This window comes from Camarhynchus parvulus, chromosome 13 (assembly GCF_901933205.1).
Source record: "Camarhynchus parvulus chromosome 13, STF_HiC, whole genome shotgun sequence".
Taxonomy (NCBI): domain Eukaryota; kingdom Metazoa; phylum Chordata; class Aves; order Passeriformes; family Thraupidae; genus Camarhynchus; species Camarhynchus parvulus.
The window spans coordinates 4,955,929-4,981,819 of record NC_044583.1 but is presented as its reverse complement, the minus strand read 5'-3'; the positions used below and the strand labels follow the sequence as shown (position 1 = coordinate 4,981,819).

Here is a 25,891-nt window from a genome sequence, read left to right as displayed (position 1 = left end):
ACCTGTAACAAGATGAATTTCTGGTTTTCTGAAATTCAGGGTACATCTCCCTGTCAAAAATATACATTCCTTCTAGAAAATTATAAAGCCAACCTTGATTTAAAACAGAGTGAAAATACAGGGTTTGAGTTTGTGGTTGTGCTTTGGTGAATAATCATTCTTTGTTTCGATCTTTAACACAGGGGTAATGGTAGGAACCTGTTCTCTGTGTGATACTTCAGTATATTCACAAAGCGTGATTTTGTTTCAATATGGGCTAAATATGCGTTGTATGCATTATATGTGTGGTGGCCAGCCTGATCTGTCTGTGGAGAGGAGCTTCTTCATCCTTTCCTTATCCATTTCTCAAGAATGCAAGAAAACATGAGTTATCCTCGGGGAATTTTGCACCACAGGATAAAGTCCTTAAAATTCATGGAACTTTAGAAAAAAAGTGCATGCAAGAAGTTTTTTAAAATCCAAGTAATTTGAAATGTTCATTGTCAAAAAAACCAACCCTATTCATACATAGTCTGATTAATTTAAAAATATGTTTTTAAAAGTTGAAACATTTTACATGGGGGCAGTGCTTGTAATTATCAGTGCAGCAAAAAAATTAAAGTATAGGTGTATCTAAATGAAGACACTGAGGAAAAAAAATCATGTGGGTTTAAAATACTACTTAAACTTCATTAACTCACTCTTAGTCATTTTTTTAGTGACCTTACTTCAGTTTCATTAGTTGGTTTTTTGAATCCATTACATCAAAGTAAAAGCTATTAGATTTCTAAAAATCTGCATTTGTGCAGGTATATTTAGTAGTTTAATCTGCACTTTTTAACTTGTTGGGGTTTGTGCAGTTAAGTTGTTACCCAGACACAAACACAGATAATTCAGGTTTATAAAGATCCCAGCTGTCAGGCTTCACAAGGCACAAGTCCCAGCAGAAGTCAGGCTCCCATTCCCAGGAATAGTCATGGCTGTGAATGATGTCCAGCTTCAGAACACTGGGGTCACAGGATGGGGGCAAATATTTGTTCAGGCGCTTGCAAATAATAATGAAATATATTCTGAGTTACTAAATGTCCCATTTGTAATCACTTTAATAGCAGTGCTCTATGAAGGTTGTATGTTTTGACACATTTTATGAGACATCTGATGATTTTTTTTTTCTATTCAGAACATATGTAACAAAACGAAGAAATCTAAGCCAATTTCTTGGTCACGCCCATTACATTTTAACTTAGCATTTTTTCTCTTCTAGCCTGAAAAATAAGCTTATTACTCTTTCAGTTTGGAGGTGCCATTAACAAATTTAGGTCCAAGGGTTGCTGCCTCGTTTCAGTTCTTGTACATGAAGCAGAAGGAATCGAGGTACACCTGATCCAGTCCTCCATCACTTAGGACTGTGTGTAATGCAGTTGTAGGTTCACAGCAGCCATTAGCCAGGAAACTGCATCCCAGGGAAGGTCAGGCTGTGGTAGGAGGGTGCAGAAGTCAAGTTTATGGTTTATACTGACCTTCCTTCCTTTTCTGTCTTGAACCATGCCCTTCATGATATGTGGGATCATATAAGTGCTGTGTTGTGGCTCATTTTTTATGTTTCTGCTGAGCTGGACCAAAAGACTGGAATTGCATTATATACATTATGTATATTACATGCTTTTTTTCAGTGTTTCTTAGGCTAGAAATGTGTTTTCCTTGTGTTTACAGTTTTCTGTTTCAGTCCTGATGGACAAGATGTAGCAGTTCACAAAGGGTCTATTTCTGCACTATGATGCCATTAAAATAGATGTATAACATGCTGCTGGTTTGGAATTCAGCCTACACGTGACCTTTGAGTAAATGGTTAATCTGAGTTGAAATTAATCTAATGGATATTTTTTCATACCAAGGTTTGTTTTCATTCTGAAGCAGGAGGGAAGGATTACACAGTGCTTGGTAACTTTCCTCCCCCACTTGAGAGGATTGGAGGTTAAGTGGGAAGGGAGCCAACTCCTGGCTTCACGTCCTTGCAATTTCAGCTGGACTGTTCCTGTCAGGTTATAGCAGATATTGTCATACATAAATGGATTCAAATCAAATAGAAATTACTTTAGAGTTTTTTTTATATGAGTGTAATTCACAAAGCTGAGTTCCTATAAAATCCTATTAAATTCTGAAGTCTTTTTTTTTAACATGTACTGATACATAGAGCATTGCAAGCCTTCTTTTTTTTTATAATGGGAAAATGTTTGGGGAGATAAAACCATAAGCTGTAACTGATCAAATGCTGGCAGATGAGGATTTTGTTTCCTAGTTGATTCACCTCCCTGTCCTTTTTTTAAGCTTGAGAAATCACTTAGAGGTAGCTTGAGAGTAGAATATGGCTCATTGATAGGGAGGATTTCGTGGAATTTATGATGGGAAACTGAAAATGTGCTTCAATAAGTGAGGAAGAACAAGGAGAGGAGACTGAAGTGTGGGAGCAGATGTGTTTTTACTTGGGTCCATCCAACCATTAATAAGCTCAGATTTGAGTCCTACTGGACTTTAATTAATAACCCTCTGCTGGGAAACACAGACAGGCTAAACCAGTGGTGAGGAATTCCAAAGAAAAAGAGCTAATCTGACAAGTATTATCTCTACAGGCATACAGAGAAATAAATGCTTTGTTGTAAGAAATACACCATAACTCATCTGTGACCTTCCTGGCTAAAGCAACAGCCTAGGGAGGGTTTTTTGACTCTCAAAATGAGTGCTGTACTATCATTGCTGCTGACTGTGCTGCAGCTCACAAGGCCTGGTTCCTAATGCCATTTTAGGTATAGAAGAAATGGATTAAGCTATTCTCGAAGTCAGCTTCATAGAATGAAACAGATACCATGATCTGGGATTTCATTGTGTTACCAGAGTTTGCCTATACTGGGAAAAAAATCAGAATACTTGGTAATTTCATCTTGATGAAATCTCTACCACTGAGGCTTGACTAGTAAACACACACTTTATTTTTTTGTAACTGAAGATGGTGTTCTGGTTGCCTGGCTTTACAGCAAAAGGCAGGACTCTGGGTAGGCTATATTGACTATAACTGTGTCATGCAAATGAGCTGAGGGAAATTTACCCCTATATGCTTATTCTTTTACAAACCTTTAAAATTCTTTTAAGAGGAGCAAAGAATGAATTTATTCTATTAAGAAATTGCGTGGTATATTTTCTCTTTGTGCTTTCTTTTTGCAGAATATTTTCCCTGTGCTTTTTCATATTTAGAACCTGTCTCAGTTGGAAATGGAAGCCTAAAGGTTTTTCTGACAAATTGCTGAGGTCTATTAATTTGTATGGTTCGTTTGTGCTCTCCATAGTCAAACTGAATTTTCTGGTGCACACTTTGGTTGTGTAGGAAATGCAGTTCTATTTTAAAGTGATATCTAGTCCCTGTAATATTTTTTTTTCCTATCTGTGTCGACGTACTTGGAAGACTGAGTCCCTGTAAGGTTGAAAAGAGTCACTTCAGGAAATAAAAATAAATTATATGTGAGGAGTTTGTGAAGAGAAGCTTCAGTGGCTGGTGAAGGCTCTTACAGGAGTACTGGAGGGGAGGAGAGGAGCTGTTTAATGCCAACTCTTCCTGTAGCCTGTCAATTTATTCATGCAGTGGACCTTGCAAGCCCAATCCACAGATGCTATTTTCTGCTCCTTACTGAATAAAACTCAGTGCTGGCTCCTGAGTGTAAAGATTAATTAGTCAGTGAGTGTTAAAGGTCTGTTAAAGCCATTATGGCGTGTGTCCACAGAGACAAATAGGGGCTATAAAACACTGTGTTCGAAACCTAATTTTACATGTGTATTTTTCATTAATAATAATGATGGTAGTAATAATTATGGTCTTTTCATTCTGAAAGCTCTCCAAGGACTAAATGCATAGTGCAGTGCATACTGTGTAGGAAGGATCATGCTTTCCATCACTGAAATGCAGGCTGTCAGAAGGCAGCCTTCCAGTGATGGGGAGCTCAGGTTGTTGTTGGCCATTGCTCAGGCAGCTGTGCAGTGCAGCTCCTCCAAGGAAGCTTCTTCTGCCCACAGCTAATTGTTTCCTGAGCTGAGGGTACTAGAAAATGTGTGTCACTGTTGAAAATAGCAAACAAAGAAATATATGTAGTTATCTATATTTTACTTTTTTTTTTCCAGTTTGACTTCAAAACCCTATCCTTCCAATTTGTTGCCAGCTTTCAAATACACTTGGACTTACAAGATTGTTGAATGTTTGACTTTTTATCAGAAATTTTTAGCTAAGTTAATAATTTTTAGCAATTGGCATAAATGGGAAGAATTTGTTTGTAAATATAAGCATATGCACGAGTTGAAAATGCTCTTGCTCATTTCTTAGGACTAATCTGCAACTGTTCTGTGTGCACTGAAAATGAATGTCAGCATTACCAGCACCTTCAAAACGGAAATATTCCCCTTTGCATATTTTTCAGACATCTGTGGGATTTAGTGACATTTTTGTGTATATGTTTTGTGTTTGGGACCAAAGCTGAAGGCAGCAGAGATGAGTGAACTAACAGATAGGCTCTATCTCTTACACTTGCAACTGTTCCAGCATGCAAGGCTAGAATTGATTGTAATACTTCTAAAGGTATTCCTTCTTTCCTCAGAATGAGACTTAAGCAGGGAAGGAAGCCTTTAGAAACATTCCCAAAATTTGGGTTCATTTACCCCATTATGTCCAGCTCCTTGTTTGATTGGCACAACCCTAATTTACAAAACTAACTATAGATATTCTCTATCTGGTTATTAATGAAGAAAATTGTCAACATGATTGGAAGGGAACTTCTGTTTCTAGTTTGGAAACTTGGTTTGTACAGTGTTTTCATCACAGTGCCATACTTCGATCAGAAGATGCCAGGATCTAATAGATCAGAAATACAAAAGGAAGGAAAAAAGATGGAATTTTTCATGTAAAAGCAATGGACTGTCAGGTCAGATTCCCATTGTTGTTGTCAGAATGCTTTCCAGACTCCTTCTTATGCACTGACGTCTTAAACAATTTTAAAAATCTGTTGGTTCTGTCCAGGGGAGAATTCAGCAGTGTGTGCAAAGGTGGTTTGGGGTTTTTTCCTCTCTTTGAGGTTGTCTGAATCCTTAAGCTGAGGGAAGCCTTGTTCCTTTAGGAGAACAGTAAGTGTTGTTTCAGCTGTTGTGTTGATGTCAAACCTGGGAAACACAAGAAAGAAATGGAAAGATGTTGATTTGTTGAACAGGCTTCTAGCACAAAGATGACTGAATAAAAATGGATAGAGATGATGATTGATTTGGTGTCTGTTACATGAAACTATGGTGCAGCAAGAAAAGGAGAGGTTCTTTTCTTATTCTTGGGGAGAAGTTGAAGAGGGGAAAAAGAAAAAAAACCAACAACTTGGTGGCCTTTGCCACCATTAGATTTCTAACTACAAATGACAGGTAACCAGTTATGTTTTGGAACCTCCATGGATAGTCATTCTAGAGGCTTCAAGAATTCAGCGCTCTCGCCAAAGAAATGGAATTAATCACTCACTTCAGCAAGGTATTTATATTAGCCAGTGAATGAGTGAAGTCAAAGGGCTAATAGATCTAGTGAGCAAAGCGCTTGCTTTTCAGCTGCAGGTCAAGCAGCAATTGCAGGTCTCTGCGGAGCTCCTTTCCCAGTGGTTTCTGTGTGCTGAGGTGACTGACAGAGCCAGGGGTATGAGTGGCAGCTGTGCTTGTTCACCTCATCAGAATGCCTAATGCTGCCTGAAGCCCTCCCCAAACATTTCACATCTTGTAATGAAAGCTCAGTAACTGTGGTGTCATCTCTTATAATGACATTAGTTTATAGAAACATGCTTTATTCTAAGATACTTACCATTAAAAAAGGTATTTATTTTAGGTTCTAGTTCATTTTTGAAGTCATTTTACTGGCATGTGTAATATTGATTTTGGAGGAATTGTGAGGGCTGCAGAAGACTTGTGAAGACTGAGTGATTCAGAATATTTTGGATGCCTTATTTCCCTTTCATTTGGCAATCCATCAACACTGCAATAATACATGTGTTAAAATTAATACTTGGGTGTGACAGTGTTTTCAGATATGTGCCAAGGTACTTGGCCATAATTCCCTAGTTCTGTGTATGGTAATCATTCTTCACAAAGCGTCAAAATAGTTACAAAAAGTTGCAATTTAGGAAAAAAATTGTAATTTACATAGGGCAATCCATAATCAAAAATTGCAAAATAGGAGAACGCCTGTTTATAGTCATAAGCTTTGATTTAGTTCTGGGCTTTTTCAAGCACTTGCCCATTTTGCTTGATATTTGTTGCAATTCAAGTTGTTGTATTTTGATGTAAATCTTTATTGCTTACCAGATTAGAGAAGCCAGGGCAGGCCATTAAGATGTCTGAGAAGGAAGAGTGCTTGCAATATCGCAGGGTCAAAACGTATTTGTCATTTGCAAATAATAAATAACAACAGTAAAAGTTTTTAACAAGAAACATTTCAGAGGGAAAAACAATGTCTGAGTCATCTCTGTGACTGAGAAGAGGCAGTGATGTTCTTTGTAGATGGAGGGCAATACCACATTGTGGTTTTTTCATCATCTTAAGCTTCTAAATCTCCCTTTCAGCCTTTTTCTGCAAAATTAGACTTTAATGTTTCATTATTTACATGTAATATGAATTCAGTCCTCTTAATAGTTAGTCTTCTCTCCATTTTATTGTTTTACTGTGTGCTTTTTGTAGATATTAGCTTTTCATTTTTATTGGCAAAATAATAAAAAAAATTGAGTGCATTTTGAACGCCACAAATTAAGCTAATTTTTTACTGTTGCCTTTTAAATCTTAATGATGTATGTATTATTGTATAAATCATGTGAATGGCCCATGTATAACACTAATAATAGCACTATGACTAACAAAAGAAAGCCAAGTTGTGAGTGGTGGATCTTGTATACTTTGTGTATGATTATTTCACAGGGAGTAGAGACTAATGAAAGCCAGTAAGGATGGATAATTTAATGTATACACCATGGCTAGCAAATAAAGTGCCAGAAGTTGCATCTTAATTTAGGCAGATATTTTCTGGATGCCTTCTAAAAGCCTCCACAAATACTACAAATGCAGGTTGTGAATATAACATTGTAGGGTAGCAATTTATTGCACTATAATTTTGTTTATGGTACTACTGATCAGCAGTTTCACTGTGGTGGCTTAAAGCTTGACTTTTATTGGAATAGACATTTTGTGGAATAGCAATGACCAATAATTACATAGTTTTTGTCATTTTCATATGGGTATCATTTATTAACAGCAATATCCAAATTAGCATTTCAGAGGTTTTTTCAGGCTAGATGGTTTTAACTGCTCCTTCTCACATGAAAGTCTTAATTTCCTTCACAGCACGGACCTGTGAACTGTAGGAAATGACTGTGGGGGTCTGTACCTGATAAATCTGCCTTCTAATGAGGGTCACAGCCATGTGGAACTCCTTGGGTGGGAGCATCCCTGGCAGCCCCCTCTGCTCTGGCCCAGGGTGGGCAGAGCTGGGCAGGAGGGGCTGTGCCGAAAGGAGAGGAGAAGGGGAAAGGAAAGGGGAAAGAAGTGCCAGGCTCCGAGGTGGAGCAGCCCAAGGGCTCGCCTGTTCCTCCTGAAGCTCCACCAGGAGCTGTTCCTGCCTGCTGGAGATGGAGCTGCCCAGGCTCACAGGGGGTGAGCACAGGACAGAGCCCAGCTGAGCACAGCCCTTGTGGCTCTGGGAGCTCTCCTTTGTGGCCCTGTGTCGCTGTGTCCGTGATAGTGAGATAGAATGGACATCTGGGACTTGGCCACCTGTAACAGGGTTAGGCGCTGGGGCTTTGGAGTCAGTCTTTGACACATGTCACAGTTGTTAAGGTAGGTATTAATACAAAATAATACATTTGTGTAGTGTTCAACTTTCCTGGAGCTGTCTGTCAGAGAGTTCTGAAGTGGATTTCTTTAAAGACTCCCTGTCTCCTGAGGAAAAGGGGATAAGGCGGTGTGTCCCTGGACAGGATCTATGACTCATTATGTCAATCAAATTCCACTTCAGAGGGGAATAAAGAGATTTGTATCTCAAAGCTGTGCATAACGACTTCTTGGCTTTTCATTTCATATTTATGAGCGGTTTACTTTGAAGTGTTTATCAGGCAATACGCAGAAACATGAGAGAGCATTGCCTGAAACCATGTTCAAGTGTCTAATCTGTTAAATGCTTGCTGAGCAGGCTAGTTCATCAGTGCATGCAATGCAAAAAAGAGAGGAAAAAAATAAACTTTCTGGGGTTTTGAAGCAGCGTCTTTATATTAACAATATAAAAAGGATTAATAATGCCAAGCATTTTGAAATAAATGTAATATATGAAACTTACAAAAGTTGGTTATGTTCTGTGTTAAGTAGATAAATAGTTCTTTGCTTGAAAGGAACCTTGGCAGAACTTAATACCAAAACTATACAGTGCCACATCTACTCTTAAGATGGGAGTATGCAGTATCCACAGGATTCTCACTGCTAATTTTGAATGCTTGAGGTATTCATAAGAGCAGGCTGGTGTAGGTTTCTTTTTCCCCTCTAAAAGGGCATTTCATGATAACAGGAATGTTGTAGGCTAATTTTAAAAAAGCAGCGGCATTAGTCTGCAGTGGAAACAAATTTTGAGCAGTATTACCCATTTGCTGTGTGCTGTGCCTGCAGTGGGACTCTGAAGAGGCAAGTATTGTTAAATAGGTCAAAAATTAAACCCCATAATTTTAGGTAAAATGGAAACCAAATGGCAATGTTTTTCTCATTTTCCTTTAGCTCCAGTGGGTTAGTTAAAAGAGCCCATATGCCTCGTGGTGCTTGTTCCAGTTTCCTGTTCACAAATTTTCTGCTACCAGTGCTCTCAAGTCAGGCTTTACTAATTCTGGCTGGATGTGGCTGGTCCAGGAACCGTGTGAGGTGGGGGCACAGCCACTGCAGCCCCAGCCTGCAAACCCCCCTGGCAGTTCTGGGTGCACGTGGGCAGGGCAGTGTTTACCTGGGGGAGCCTGTGCTCCGTGCTGTCTGTGCATTTAATTGGAAAATAACTTCACTTCCAAGCTCATTTTCAAACATGTTCTTACATATAAGTAATGTTAAGAAGGATCAACAGGAGTATCACTAGTTTGGTGCTTGATTTTTACCAAAAATTCTTTAACTAAAGTATCTTTTCCCCCTGCAGAGAACATATTTGAATGGAAATTACTTGATTTGTGGGTTCCTGCTTTAAACTTCTTAAAGTTATCCCTAAAATAATTTAGAGGACCACAGCTTATCTCAACTGTACACTTCTGATTATTTTAGCTATAGATTTCTGTTGTGACTTTCCAGGTCAGAAACCCTTAGAAACTTTTGGATTGTTCACTTTTTTGGATGGAGGGTTTTCTCTTCAGGCTTTCCTGTTCAGGGATGAAACTGTTCTCTCCTTGATTCTATATCCATGCATGTTGTTCACCAAATTCCCAGTTTAAAATGAACAAGCCAAAAGAAAGAAAATCCACCAAAAAAAACCCCAAACTATGCAAAAAAAAAAAAAGGACTCCAAAGCCCTATAAAACTTATTCTGTGTTCAGTCCCCATAACAAAAGTAAGTTTTAGAAGAACTTAAATCCAAAGGTAGTTTTTTGACATGTATGCCTGTTCTCTGTTCTGAAGTCTTTGAAGAGATAACAAAAAAGGAAATGGAACAAGCAAATGCCTTTGAGAACCACAAATCTGAAATTTAAATAGAGGTGCTGGCATGCTCAGCCGAATCAGAGTTCATCAGTCTGAAAGTGATGGATAAATCTGAATATCCAGAGCCCGTCATGGTGGCTTAAGCCACCTGAGGCCACCAGCCAGCTTAGCTCATGTGCCCTGCCACACTGGTAATTAAGAACAGAATTTTTTCTGATAAGACAGTGACTGCAAGGCCACAGGCAAGAGACATCCAACAGCACCAGGCAGTGCTGCTGTCAGTATACAAGTCATGGGTGAGGAGTCTGGCAGCAAAATGGACAAGCTCTCATCCAAGGCATCCTGAAGCAGCAGAGAGGAGAGGGTTTTTTCCCATCCCTGTTCTCTAATGCTGTCCTTACATACTCCATACTCCCTTTCAAAGATTTTAGGTTCAGAGCTGCTTGTGACTCCCATATAACCTAAAGGGAATTGTGTGAACTAGCCTAAAATGCTTGTCTACAAAATGTTGGTGGGCTGAAAAGTGTGAACTAGTGGGAGGATTAATGAATAATCCAATCTAATCTCTCTCTTGCTAAATCCGAAGAGTTCTATAATTGGAGTCTGCAAACTCAAAAATAATAATGATGATGATGATAAATAAAAAAAATAATAATGTAATCGTATGATGCCTAGGCATACTTGACCTTTATCAGTGAGATGTGAATTTATCATTTCACCTGATCTGCAAGGCACTTATGAAGCAAGTAAAGGCACTTAGCAATTGAGATGACGTGAGTGTTAAAAATAGTCAGATAACACAGCCTTCACAGTAACTCTCTTTTAAACCAACTGAATTTTGGTCTGATTTTGTAGTATTTGCTGTGTTATATCTTAAAAATAATGCCTCATAAAGACTTTGGGGTTAGGCTGTAAAATTTTTAATGCAGAACTAAGTGACAGGCAAGTGTAGTATTTTTTTAATTACAACTGGTTCTTGTGTAGAATATTTGATGTAGTGGGGCAAAATCATTCTTTTTAAAGCCAGTTTGTGAAAATCAGGGTCAACATTTTCCCATACATAAAAGATTATTTGACAAAATTGTTGTTCTAATTGAGATATCTTGATAATTCCTCTTCGGGAGATCGCACACTGCCACGTGTTAAACCTAATGCAGAGTGATGGTAGGAGCTTGAATCACTCTTTGGCACACTTGCATGTCCCTCTGTTATTAACCAATAAAGTCAGTGCTGGCAGTCCTTCAAATCTGAGACAAAAGAGAGAGGGAAGGGACAACAGAAGTGCAACAACTGGCCCTGTTGCTCCAATGGAGTTTTATAGAACAAAGATGTAGTTTCAAACAGCAGAAAGTTTGAATAAACAGAATCTATAGCTGTTTATTGGCACATAACACAAATCTTCTCTGTTCATTGAGGAAGGGAAAAGTAATCTAAATTAAAACATTGAAATTCTAAACCACTGAAACACAGAGAAGTGTAGATGAAATAGAGAAGCAGTTTACATTAACTGCGGGGAGGTGGGGGGGCTGAGGTGGGAAGAGAACCTTGGAACAGCCCGTGCCTGCCAGCACTGCTGAGTGCAACAGGCTGAAGTGTTGGTGTTCAACGTGGGTACACAGGGACCAGGCAAACAAACTCAAACAGCAGTGTGTTGTGACTGCCTGGAAAGCACTGCAGGGTAGGGAAGGAAAAGAGGTGCATGGGAGGAGATCATATTTCTTCTTCCGTGGGTCCTCAGATGCCTGGCATGACCCGCTAGCTCCAGCAGTGGAGCTGTTGGCTCTGCAGCGCTGTTGCTGCAGCCCTGCAAGCTCTGGGTGTGCCAGCCAGGCAGATCACTGTGTTTGTATGCTTGGGATTGTATGTGCAGTGTGCAAACAGCAGTCATGGGTAGAATAAAAGAAATCCTGTATTAAGGGTTTGTATTTTGTCTGGAGCAAAGTTCAGGACCAGTCATCATCTGGATTGGTGCCAACTGATTCATTCATAATACCACAACGGACTGGCTGATGAAAATAACTAATTATTTAGCTAGGATTAAAAGTGAAAAGCTGAAAGCAGTTTATAATTCAGTCAAATAAATACAGATGTTTCCTGATCTCATATAATGAAGACAATTGTTGAATAAAAGAAGATGTGGTTGTTTGTAGGTAAACTTCTCAAAGAGCTTCATCTGTTTCCCTTGATATCTGATTATAAGATATTTACCTTTTACTTCAAAACTATAGTGCTCAAATGATTTTAATTTAATTATTCTCCAAGTTTGGCATGAAGTTTATGTGGATTTTTTATATGACTTTTTCAATTGATGCGGTTCTCAGTTTAAAATATTGATTTGGGAACCTCTTCATTTTAGGTGAATTATTTTCTCAGTCCTCAAAGTCATTCATATTGCTGTACTGATGGTGCTCCTAGTAGGATTAGAAATGCAGAGTTAAAGGCTGGTATCTCTGTCATTTCTGGAATGTGTTAGGAGCAACATCATTCAGAATATAAACACAAGTTCTCAGCCGAATAATGGTTTAAACTTTTTATTCTACTGTACAGGTTACAATTTACATTACCCTTATTTCTAAGTGACATGGTATTTATAGTGAAGAAGCACCTTGTGACTAAAGAGCTGACAGCTGCTAGTGCTCAGAAATCTTTATATGTGCCTGGGGACCTTCATAAAATATGGAGTAGCCGTGTTTCCAGCTTGTGAAGCAAGGTAGAGAGAAACAATTAAGGTTTTGTCTGTGTTGACAGCTGATTCAGGTTTTTTGAGAGTTCCCAATTAAACAGTCATGGAAGTATGAAAGCTCATTACCATTGACTTCTGCTGTTTCTTGAGAGCACAGTTTATTTATCAAGTAATGAACAGTGGTTTATCTTTTGTCACTTTTTAAATCTTGATTTAAGATTATGAAAATAAGGAAAAGGCTTTACGTTAATTCAGCAAAGTATCAACAGCTCATTTATCTACTGGTTGTTTACTACAGATTTTTGTAGAGCTTTTTCTTAATAATTGATCTTAGTTTAGTGTATCAGTGAAGATAAACAGCCATACAGTGATTTTATCAAAAAAGTACTTTATGTGTGTGTATATATATGGAGAGAGAGAGAAGAGTCAACTAGAAACCAAGGAGAACTCACTGTCCTTTTCTGACACAATTGAAAATACTTCAACAACAGCAGACCTGAATCTTCTGAGGTAGACTAGAATAAAAATTACATTTTTTTACTGGTGAAAACTGACTTTAAATTCTGTGGGACCATGGTGCAATTATCGCACTACTTTGTGCCACATGAGCCTAAGTGTGCATTGCAAGCATGCACAGTCAATACAGATACTAAATGGTAGCTGTCCTCTACTGGGATTGCACTTCATTCTTTTCTTATATTATCTTTAAAGCTGACTACTTTTCCAAGTTTACATTTCCCATGGAGCTGCAATTGTTATTCCTTCATAGGAAAATACTATGCTTGTGTGACAGGAGATAGTATCAGGTGTTGAGCAGATTTGTTAACAAAAAAACAAATTAAAAATAATTCTTTCTGTGTTCTTTATGCTAGCTGTCACTTTACACAGAAATTCCTAATATTTTCTTGTTTTTCTGTGATGGATTTTATTTAGAAATTCATTATCTCTTAAAAGGAAACAGGCATTTAACAAAATTATTCCACAGTTTGATCCATTTTGAGGCTGTGAATAGAAAATATGCACTCTAACTCTTTTTCATTAAATTCTCTTTAAAAAACCCAAACAAACAAACAATCCCAACCACCACCTCCAAAACCCACTATTACTTTGATGGTGTTTGGACCAGAGCTTGGGAGTTTACAAGAACTCCATGATTTGCCATGAGGCTTCACTTTCGGTTCTCTCTCTGCTGCTTGTGAAGGAAAAAGTAACAGGAACTGAATTTTCGTCTCTTGGGGTTGGTTTGTTTGGAGAATGGACAGGGAGTGGTTCTAAGATGGATGCAGGAGAACATCCCTTATGTTGTGTTGGTTAAACCAAGGTATCTCCATGCTTTGAATGGGAGATTCCATGTCTGGGAGTCTTTCCCCTCTCTCAGTCTGTGCATCTCTGCTGAAATCTGAGTGCAGAAGTGCTGGGAGCTCTCAGGTGTGCCCAGGAGCTGCTGCTGGGCCACGAGCTCAGCTCTGAGCAGGGCTTTCCCAGCCTTCTGCTGCCAGATGGAGAATAAGAGGGGAGGCTCAGCCTGGAATTTTCTTTCTGCTGGCACTTAATCAGCAAGGAGAAGGAGGAGAAGTGCACCCAGGGAGAGCACAGAAGGAGAGCAGAGCAATTGCTCGCAGAATTGCATACATCTGTCTCCTTCAGGTTTGAGAATGGAGGAATGCTAGGAATAACACATTCCTTTATAATAAATGGAGCTGTAGTTCTTTTACCATTCTTTAGAGCTTGGAAAAGTTGGAAAGATGGGCTAAGAAAGTATTAGCCTGAAGGGTTGCATTTCAATATGGACTGTGTGGGGTAGATAATAAATAGTCATGTTTGCTACCCAGGTCCAGCCTCTTGTCTTCTCAAATCTGTTTTTGTCTTTAATCAACATCAGCACTTGAGGAGAAAGCCATACATGTGTACTTTTCCCTAAGCCAGAATATCATCAAAATCATGTTCATCTCCATAAGGTGATGCCAGAAATACAGCTGGTGGGATAGGGAGGAAAAGAGAGTTCTTACACCCTGATCCTGTGTAAGAACTGCTCAGCAATAGCTGGACCCTCACAGCCCCATACCAGCTACAGAGAATAAAATCAACTCTATCCCAGCCAAACGCAGCCCGGCCTGGGCATGTCAGAGTCAGGAAGGAGCAAGGCTGTTTATAAAAGACTGTTAAAGAATTCTTCTGTCATTGATGGGAGAAGGTAGGAAATGAACTTTACATTCAAACCATGCATTTCAACGTGCACAAACATTTCTGTTTGCTGCTTCTAGTTAACTTGCTGCAGAAGGGACCAGAGCAGACTGAATTTATAAAGAACTGAGCAAAATTAAGTGTGCATCAGAGGTTTTTTAAAAAGAGAGGCCACTTCCAGAGATTAGACCTAAATTGTGGAACTCCTGCCAGCAAAATCATTATAGCTGTGAACATAACAAAAACTTGAAAAAGGATGGAATGTCTTAAATCAATATATTTTTGTTATTCTTGCTTTCTGTAACTGATTGTAGTAGCAAAGACTGTGAGTTACATTTATTCTTTTGATTTTAGACTTAGCCTAGTCTTGAACTTGATGTCGTGTTGAAGGCAAATTTATCTTATCTATGCATTACTGGTTTCAGAGATCTTCCTCTGAGGCATCTTGTAGTGATTACAGCTGGATTAGATTAATCTTCAGAAGGGCAATTCATGCAGTTTGTGGTCAGCCAAATGAGACCTTTGCCTAGGGGTTAGGTGAAAGTAACCTTTGCTTAAATGGTCATGCTTTCTAGGCTTAGCAGGGATAATGAGTACAGTAGTACATCACTGGATTCAACACCCTGTTAGTAAGTGTTTATATCTAAATAACTGGAACAGTAAATTTCTGTACAAGGAAGTGCACTAAAGAGATAATAGAAGTAATGTCCTCATTTAAAGGAAAACATCAATTCTATTGAGAGACTATTCACAGCGTGTGGATTATGGGCAATCATGATCAAGTACATAACATTATATTACACTGCTAAACTAGAACACTGCTGATCTGTTTTTGTATGAGAGATTATGTACACCTTAAGGGAGCAGCTGGGTTTAACTGCCTTCCTTTAATGAAAACCATCTAGTGGTTTCTGCAGGAGGGGATGAAGGGACTGAGGATGGAGACTGCTGAGCTCTGTTTCTTGTGAAAAAGCAAAAACCTTGTGAATTTCTATTTTTGGTGCTGTGTTCTTCAAGGCAAAGGAGTTTTTCTTTTCCACCAATAAGGATCCAATGTTATCTATCTCTTTTCTCTTAGTGTCACCAGCAAAGTAGTTGATGCTACAAGAATCTGAAAAAAAAAAGCTTTTACTGTGCAAGAATGGATTCTGCCTGCACATTTCAGTTCTGCTTTGCAAGTGGTATTCCAGGGAGGGGCAGTTCAGATCCTCTCAGCTCCCTGCAAGCCCCAGGTGTAAGGGGTGATGTCTCAGGCTGTAAGGAGCTGTCCTTGCCTGCCTGCTCGTGCTGGCAGTGCAGTTTGGCTTGTAGCCCAGCATTCTGTCTGTGGGCACACAGCAGAGCAGTCTGACTGGCCAGGGCATGGCAGGCAGTGGGACTGCTGCCCTGCTTGTCCCCTACAAGGTCTTGTTATGCCTGGGCTCCCACTATCAGATGATAATCCTTGAAGGAGGCACTAAACCTTTACCCCAGGCCAGGCTGTGCCTGCCCATCCTCTCTTCATGGGTGCTGTGGTTTGTGCTGGCACTGGGGCAAGGAGGACTGGGTTGTTCTTGCTGAACTTTGTCATCAGGATTCCACATGGAGTATTCTGGGCTGAGTGGATATGGAATGACTTGGGTATTTTTTCATCTTTTATAAGACTATACTTTCTCTGCAAAGTAATAGTAGAGTGCCGAAAGGGGGGCAGCCAGGATGGGGAAGGGCTTTGAGGGGAAGCCATGTGAGGAGCTGCTGAGGGCGCTTGGTCTCTTGGAGAAGAAGAGAATGAGGAGAGGCCTAATTCCATATACAGCAGGGTACAGAAGGTCCCCTTTCTTGTGAGGGGAGGAGGAGGGGTGGACACTGATCTCTTCTCTAGGGTGACCCTTGACAGGACTTGAGGGAATGGCCTGAAGTTGTGTCAGGAGGTTTAGGTTGGACATTAGAAAAAGATTTTTCACCCAGGGGATGGCACAGGAAGAGGGTCCCCAGGGAAGAGGTCACAGCACCAGCCTGTCAGAGCTCAGGAGGTGTTTGGACAATGCTTCCATGCACAGGGTGTGATGGTTGGGCTGTCCTGTGCAGGACCAGGAGTCAGACTCAATGATCTCCTTCCAACTCAGCTTATTCTGTGGATTACTGGACAAATTATTTCTGTGCATCCAGATTTTATTTCTCCTCTATGGGAATATACAAGGATGAATATACAAGGTCTACTGGTGGTCTGCTGATGGCATTGGTACCTTAATGTGCAATAATGGCTGAGTAAATGAGAGAAGAATATGTTAGTGGAAGCAGTTCATATGTCATTCAGGACATGTGGGCAGTTTCATTTTAGGAAAACAAGGCATGTAGGAGAACATGGTCCAGAATAAGAAAGGTCTAGGGAATATAACTGTAGTATTGCCATCTTCCTTTCCTCAGATTTTACAGTAAATTAAGGCCTAGGAAAGTATCAGGAATTATAGAGATACATTTCTGTATTTTAGGATGTGAAATACATATCTGAAAACGTCTTTTATATACGTATGTATGTAGATGTTAAAAAATGATTATTCAAGGACAAGTTATTCTGCCATTACATGCTGTCTTACAGAAAAGTCTCAAATAATATTTTGCAGAAGCAAATGCCACAATTTAGTATATAAAACTAATTTAAAATCTACCAGCAAAGAACATGTCTTTACTAGATGGGAAAATTTCTAGAATATTTCATGTCTACCATCAGGTCATAAGACTATAAAGGGATTTCTGAGAAGCAGCATAGAAAATCCTTTCCCAGAGGTTCAGAGGCTGATTCCATTTGTGCTCTTGATATGATCCACTTCTCAATTTTTTAAAAATTTTGTCAGTTACTGGAAAATGCCAAGTTCCCAGATAATAAAACTCAAATGGGTGAATGAGTTTTGTGAATAGTGTATTTCAGTGCCTATGCCATTTTCCTCAGACAAAGTAAGAACAGGATGCTAATCAAAGTGAAATCATCTGTGCTTGTATGGGCTGTTAAAATCCACAGAATATCATCAAAATGTTTACTGTGTATGTACAACAGCTTAATTTAGCTAATATATTAATAATTTAGACATGCCACCAGCAAACAAGAAAATTTGAAAAATTTCATTTTCATTATGAATTTAGTAATTTTAACGTGTATCTAATGTCAACAGTATTCTACCTGGGGTGGGCTACTATGATTCAGTTCAGTCCATTTTTTATATTCATTTTGTTTTGGTTTTTACCTTTTTAATAATGTCTAACCTTAGTTTGTTAATATGGCTGAAGCAAAACTCTAATCAATCAAACTGGTTTTGTTAAATGTCTTCTACTGAAATTGCACATGATTAAAGTTTACGTTTTCCTTAACAGTAACTTTATCTGTCATGCTAGAACTCTTCACTTATTAAAACAAAAAAAAAAAAGCCAAAAAGAAAACAACAAGCAAAAAATCTCTAGACTGAAGTGCACCTGAGAAGCTCATTTTTAGGACTGTTGAGTTCCCTGCTTTGGACTAAACCACTAAATCTCTGATTACTACACTAAATATTAGAAGGCAGATAAAATATGCTCCTAACTAGACGGGTTTGGGTTAATATGGAGCTGGCTTTTTTAATGTCAGACTTTTTAAATTCTTTTTACACATTGCCCCTAAGTGTTGCATTCCTTGAGAAGCTTTGTCTGGTGAGAACTCTTCCCCTGGTGCTGTGGCCACGGTGTCACTGCGGGGCTGTTTGTCCTCAGGGTGCCAGAGCCACATCCAAGCCTGGTCATTGCTGGCTGAGGACAAAGGTCAGGCTTCCAGAAGAAATCCATCCCTGTCCTTTAACTGATGACCCTCAGGAATAAATTTAAACTGAGCCCCAGTTTTGCATTTTACATGTGTGCACACGCCCTTTATCCAAAATGTGCTTTGGCAGTTAGATACAAGAGTGGAGAGAGCTGATACAGAAAGGGGAACCAGATGGATTTAAAACTCCATGAGCTTTCCTGGCTAATCTGAGAAAGAAATACTAATACCTAAAAAAAAAAAAAAAGCTAGTTACCTTCTTTATAAATAGAAGACATTTACTTGTGTGTTTTATTTAGTGTATGAACTTCCATTGTGTAGCTTCATTCTGACAAATATATAGAGGAAGAGAAAAAAATAGAAATGGATTTTGGACTAAATAAAACTACTGTTTTAGAAACACAGACCACAGATCTGGTTTCCCTGTGAATTAAGGAATTAGTTAAATAATTGGCAGTTATATTGCCAGCAACTTCAGTCTGGTTTTTGTTTTTAACCCAATGTAATGAAGCTCAAATTACTTTGCTTTTCAAAATCTTTGAAAGCCTTAGAGACTAGTGAATATTTCCCTTTATTTTTTTACTGCCCTGTTCATTACTGTAGGAAACAAGTACATAAGCAGAAATCAGGCAGCAACTCTGGACTTTGTGAGAACCCTGGGGGACTCTGAGAGCTTTAAAAATGTATAAGATTTTGTCCACTGAGTCGTTATTAACTGCTAAAGGTCACGTGTTTTGACATTGTCTCAGAAAGTTTTGCCTTTAAACCAAATGACCTCCTGATTTTGGTATCGATTCATTCTTTCTTCTGGAATATGGGGGAAAAAGAAAACAGTTACATTGTAAGGTCTATCTTGGTTTCTTTAGCAGATATTAAATTGCCAGTTGCACTAAATGTAAATAGAAAATTGGTGACAAAGTTCCATGTTTCCTTACATTGATAGGATTGCGTTCTTTCACTATCTCTGTAAAGGATTTGTGTATGTGAAAATGAGCTTCATTTAAAAAAATTCTCTTTTTGAGTAATCAAATGCATAACTTCAAAGCTCATGCTCTGTTCTACAAATATGAGGTTACATGCACACTAAAGCAGGTTGTGTCATCAGCACTTGTCATGAGGTTTATGTTAATTAAATGATTAATTATTTGGGGGCAAAAGAGTAGCCTAGAATTTAGAGACCTTTCCTACCTTTGTTATGTATATTTCATCCATTTTAGTTACATTCAATATTTTCAAGGTTAAGTCTTGCTATACCGTTGCACCAGAGATTTCTGTAAGTAACTCATTGGTATACAAAACTGAGCAAAATTAAAAAGACATCTGATATTTTCAAGCTGAAAATAAATCCCCTAGCTTTTCAAATTAATTAATTTTTTTTTTCTTTATTTTTCTTCTAGGAACAAACTTCACCCTTGCAGAGCTGGGGATCTGCGAGCCGTCTCCGCACCGGAGTGGGTACTGCTCGGACATAGGGATCCTGCACCAGGGCTATTCCCTGAGCACGGGCTCCGACAACGACTCGGACACGGAGGGAGGGATGTCCCCGGAGCACGCCATCAGGCTCTGGGGCAGAGGCATCAAATCCAGGAGGAGCTCCGGCCTGTCCAGCCGCGAGAACTCGGCGCTCACGCTCACCGACTCCGACAACGACAAGTCAGACGAGGAGAATGGTAGGGATTTACTTCAGTGTATTCCTAATTGCTATTCCTAACCTACTTAAAAATGCTCCACTCTGCTTTCCAAGGTGAAGTTTGCACTTTCTCAGTTTCACTAAAGCTGGTTTTCAACTTGTTTTGTGTGGCATTCACATTCTCTGAACATGATCCCTTTGCCCAGGGTTTTTCTCCTGGGAAGCTGAAAGGCAGCGAGAGAGGCATCAGAGAAAAGGAAAACAATTCTTATCTCATTTGCTTCTCTCTGTGTTGTGCTCATGTGTGGAATGTGTTTGGGGATTGTTTACCCACAGGTGGTTGCTTGATTGGACTCTGCTGTGAGTTGTTTTGACTCATTAGCCAATCAGGACCAAGCTGTGTTGGAACTCTGGAAAGAGTCACGAGTTTCCATTATCTTTTTAGCACTCAGTATATTTTCTGTATTCTTTAGTATAGTATAGTATTCTTTAATACAGTATAATAAAGTAATAAATTAGCCTTCTGATAAGATGGAGTCCTCCTCATCATTCTCTCCTCTCATTGGGGTTGCCTGCATTTACAATAGTTTTGGGGTTTTTTTAGCATCACTATCAGGAAACTAGTATATGCGCATCATATGATAGATATTATGTGTGATCTTACAATTTACTTTTCATGCTGTAATCTGTCACAGAAGTTTGTGCTCCGAGTATCTTAAATTAAACTTAATGATGAGAAACAGAAAGAAATTTCCAAAAAGAAATAGTTTTTATATGTGATTTTTCTACACAGCTTGAAGTAATATTAATAATCCACAATGTGCTGATAGCTGTAACAATCATGCTAATTCGTAACAATCAAATTTAATTTTAGGTATTTTTTCCATGGTTTTGAAGTTGTAAAAACAATTCTTTTGCTCTTTTATTATTGGTATTGGGGGGGCTTTTGGAAAGCAAATCTGTGCATTGGGCTGAGGCAGAACATTTGTGTTTAGTGTAATTTAAAGTCAAAGAAATGAGACTTTGGGCACAGCATCAGTCACTTGTGACCAAACAGCTTGACATAGAAGTAGAGACTGAGTATCCTGTATTCAGCACTGTCCTCTGAGGTACCCAGATCCAAATTCAGGTCTTTGGTGTGGGTCACCCTCATGTTCTTACCTGGGGAATTTTCTGGGCTCACATAGGTTTAAAGAACTCAAGAGAAGAAAATAGTAAAAAAGGATTTGCAGGAATTTGCCCTCCATCTATAGGGTGATGAAAGTGTAAACTCAGCTTTGTTAAAATAGAAACAAAGGGGTTTGGATCTTGTCATTCTGAGGAGGTGAAGAGAGGAACCTCCTTAACATCATCAACCCTCAGAACAACTGTTCCAGCAGCATGCCACCAGCTCTCTGCTAAGCATATTGGGATAAAATTCTGTTTGATACATGTTGGGTGCCTCTCAGAAGAGCATTTTTGTAGGTGTTTATTTTGGGCTCCTCCCTGTACTCAGTGACAGTTGTCTTGGTTTCAGCAGAGTGGGTGTGCCAGGCTCTGGAAACACAAGCAACTGCTTGTCAAAGCAAACGGGGCAAAATTATAGTTTATGTATTGATAGGAAGAAGTTCAGCAATGTGCAATTGATTTTGTTTGTAACAACAGTCTTTTTTGTTGATTTAAATTGAATCTTCAAGTGATATATCCTCTCCATTGGCATAGCAGGATACATTTCTTCATCAAAACTAAGGAGGGAATGTGCATTTACTAATAATGGTTTGTACAAGGAAGCCCATGTTTTGAAAAGAATCAGTGACTGGTTAATTGATTTTTCCTTTTAATAATACCATTCACAGAAAATATGACAACTTCCATTGATTTTAGAACAGTTTTGTTAAGGCTTCTGAGCGTAATTTCAAATTAAAAACCTGACTAATAGAATTCTGGCATTATGGAATGATTGGGCTTCAGTGCTGTAGCAGGAATTCACTTCTGTGCAGGTGGTTGTCTCCATTTCAGTGGCAGCAGTGTGTCACACCTTTTGTCTAAGAAAACATAATGATCTCAGAACCCACTTTTATACACACTGTCACAGACTGATAAAAGAATGAGTCTGTTCACTTGTTTTTCATTTTCCTCCCCATAATAAGCAAATTATTCAGTAATTGGAAATACAGTGCAGTGAATCCATTTTTCATGTTTCTAACAATGATATTAATGGGAGAAAGAACAACATGATCAAACAGCAAGCAAGGTATAAACCAGTATGTGGAATTCATTTTGGGTTTCTGTGAGAAGGGTTTCTGTGTGTTTGGTTGTTTTAAAAAAACATCACGCAAGTTTGAAGCAACTGTTGTGTACACAGAGGTGTTAACTTCAGTAAACTTTTTAGCCTTACTCTCTCACAAACCCTGGTTAGCTCAAAAATCAATGCTTCTTCACATCACTGATTTTATGAAGTTTTGGGATACATTATCATACAGATTGACAGTTGCCCCACTGGTTCAGCACCACAGTGTGGACGCTTACAAAACCATCATTAATTTCTCACACTTGTGCCCAGCAGTGGTTTTCTACATAATAAACACTGTGTCCTTCAGAGGCAGATCAATAACCTGCTAGGTGTTCATCCTGAGAGGAAGTAACAAGAATCTATATTTCAAGAGAAATTTGTACTCTGATATGGTTTCATATTTGCAGGATACCAGCATTAAGCAAGACATTACTTGGTATGAGGCTTTATCCATTTATGCCTAGCAATATTAGAGGGAATTCATGATGCTCACGCCTCTGAATTTATAGAAAGTACTGTTAAAGCTTTTTCCCTGATACAGCTCAAGGGTTGTGAAAGAGTAGTTCAACTCTAAAAGATTACTATTTTTTTTTTAATATTGAGATCCTATCACAATTTAAACTTTCAAAAAACCCCAAACAAAAAACCATACCTCTCGCAATTTTTTTTGTATCAATAAATCTATTTTGTCATCTCCAAGTAGCACAGAGGAAGCTTAATTTCTAAAAATTGCTCCCATTCAAATCCATTCACAAAGCTTGTGACCATTTTCTGTGCTTGTAGATTTTGTATGATTTAATTTTATCATATACCAGAATCCTGTGAACCTTGAAATATTAGCAGGCTTGGAATGCTCATAGATAAATTGAAATAATGGAAGCTCATTAAGTGCCATGTTTTACTTGGTATACTGAAATTCTCCTTAACAAAACACCTTACTGATATTTTTAAAGCAGTTATGTTTTCAGAAGTCTGATTAGGTTCTAAATTCTTACTGTATCTTGTAGGTTTTGCTGCTGTCTAGATGTGGCCATCTCTTCTTCAGACAGATCAATTCTGAATTTGTAACACAAATCTCTCATCAGATTGGTACTCAACATGATTTACTGGGTTGTGAGATTTAAATAAATTAATTTTTTTGGATGCATGCAAATGTAAAAAGCCAGTTAAAAATACAGATCACCTCTAATGTCATGTGCCAGCTTTGGAGAGAGAATCACCTGTGGGGATGCAAGGTGTGAGCTACAGGGGATACAGCACTGTTCCTCAATTCTTATTTTTTTTCTTTCATTAAATCGTGTAACTATTTATTCTGAGACATCATGGCAAACTTCTCAAAAGGATTTTTTTTTCATCAGTTGTAATGTTCTTTTCTAAGCCTACAGTATTTCTATTTCCAGAGTAAAGCTTAGGGACTGGTCATGTTGAAGTAGTGACCTTGAAGCAACTGCTCTTTCAGGGTTGGTTTCTTCTGGTTTTTCTTTTTTAAGTTGAACTGAAAATTATGTTCTTCTGAAAAATATAAAACTTTGGAAAATAAGGTAACTTTTGGTTTAAAAATCCATGAAAACAGAATGATCATACTTAAGGAGCATTTATGTACAGAATCTTCTTGCAACAGATCTGCAATTTTCTCTTTTCCTGCCTTCACTGTTGTTGAATGACCAGTTACAGGCTGTTAGGAAAGCAGTGAAATTCAAGTGACATAAGGCAGATGGGAGTGAAAAGCTGAACAGACCAATAACAGAGAAGAGAAGAGATAATCTTAGGTAGAGGAAAGGAGGATGGAACAGTAGGATGTAAACTCAGGGCAAATCTTGGTTTGAGTCCTGAAATGAACTCGTTGGCCCAAAGTGAACCCAGAAGGAGGGTTTTCAGTTTGATGTGAATCTAGATCCTGCTATTCTCATGTTGTAAAAGAGACAATCTAGAAATGGTGTTGGTGACTTCTTTTTTTGGTAGATGGTTGTTCCCTCGACGCTTTTTCTGCTCGTCCCATTATTGTATATAATGGATAGATAATGTGCTGCACTGGTATTTTCAGGTTCAATATCCATTAATGTTTGCTATTTTAGACATACTGGTGGCAATGACTGTGATTATTTTTTCCATATTGCTTTGGTGGTGTTTTTTATTGTAGTAACTAAAAGTTGATTATCAGACAATACCTTATGTGCATATCACTTACTAAATGAAAGAGTGCCATGAATAAAGAAAATAAAGTTGGAAAAATTATAAGGTAAAATATGAAAAACTGTTTTTGTGTTGTACTTCTGATTGAATCTCATGAAAAATGAGGTAATTTTTTTTCCTTTTTTTTCCTGGTGTGAAGTTTTCAATGGCAATTTCCTACAGTAACTTCTCAAATGCATTTGTAAACTTTAAAATCAAAACCTAACCCACCTCATAATTGAAACTGACCTCATAGTTTATCATTGTTTCAATTTTATGAGCAGTATAATCTGAGCTTTTCCTGGGATGTTGTTGAATAGTAAACTTGGAATTACAGTAGAAAAGATGTTATTGCATCAGAGGAGTTTACAAAAAGGCACCAGACAGATGACAGCCAAGGAGTTTATTTTCTTACTTTTATTGTTGTAATTTTGACATGTTGTTATCAATATTTCCTTTTTTAATTTTTTTTCAGCTTTCTATTTCACACATCATAATTTGCAGGAAAGATTATAGCAACACTGTGGTTCTACTCTTGAGACTATTTTGGGTTTGTCGTATGCATGCTAATGTATCTGAGTTGTAAGGGAGTAGAAAGTAAAAGCTTTTTATGTTGTTGGTCCCAGAATTCTGTTTGGCTTAAACAAGTGGGAGATGCTGAAAGTTCCCCACCAAGAAATAGTCACTTTCACCAACAGGAAATACTTTCCTTGTTAAAAGGGGATGTTTAAATAGCGGTGATGCAGTTGGAGCAGGTCTGTGTCATCGTCAACTGCATGTGTGTGGGAAACATAATATGCCCTCATAATTTTGGGATAAAATATCGATATTTTGGGTACAGGGAACAGCAGGGAAGATGCAGACTTGCTCTATATGGTATAGTGGAGTGCTGGTTTCTGTAGGGAGAATTGTCTGGGAATGTTGTGCCTGTTTCTCTCCCAGAGCGACCCAGGTAGCTTGGGAACAACAGGAGGCACTGATCTGAGAGAGGAAGAGCTGTCACAGTTGTGAGATCTGTTCCTAGCTGAGAAAGTGGCCAGATGGTCCCAAGGAAATGATGGGATTGAAATGAAATGTCATACACTCAGAAAATGGCATTGCACACGTCATACATCACCGAGGCTCCTGAAGGAGGAGAGCTGGGGAGGTGAGCTCCTGCATGGGCAGACTTCAGCTCTTCTTCAGGAAGGCTTGTAAAGTACTTTGTAAATGACAAATTTAGAAAGTCATTAAGCTCAGTATCAAAGCTCGGTTGCTTAAGTGGATCCAATTTTGATGTGCTCTCAAAACCTGAGGGCACTTCTGATAGGAAGTGGTTTCCTAATGAGGGAATTGACTAGCAGGAATGACTTTTAAAGACTTAACTACACATAAACTCAATTTGGTCCAGGTAAATGGCTTATGTATTCAGTGCAGAGAGAGTCTAGATGATGGGGTTAAGGACAAAAAGTGGATATGTAGTACTGGTAAACTTTAAAGCCTTGTGTAAGACAGGAA

The 25,891-nt window shown here is 38.6% G+C and overlaps 1 protein-coding gene across 3 annotated transcripts in view; it reads left to right on the top strand.

Moving 5' to 3' along the window:
• LOC115908560 (teneurin-2-like) overlaps positions 1 to 20,137 on the top strand; it is a 637,472-nt gene extending 617,335 nt beyond the window's left edge. For all 3 annotated transcript variants that reach the window (XM_030957248.1, XM_030957247.1, XM_030957249.1), the window contains one exon: positions 19,718 to 20,137. In XM_030957248.1, coding sequence (XP_030813108.1) covers positions 19,718 to 20,031 — 314 coding nt within the window. In that variant the 3' untranslated portion in view covers positions 20,032 to 20,137. The remainder of the gene's footprint in view (positions 1 to 19,717) is intronic.
• The last annotated feature ends 5,754 nt before the right edge of the window (positions 20,138 to 25,891 follow it).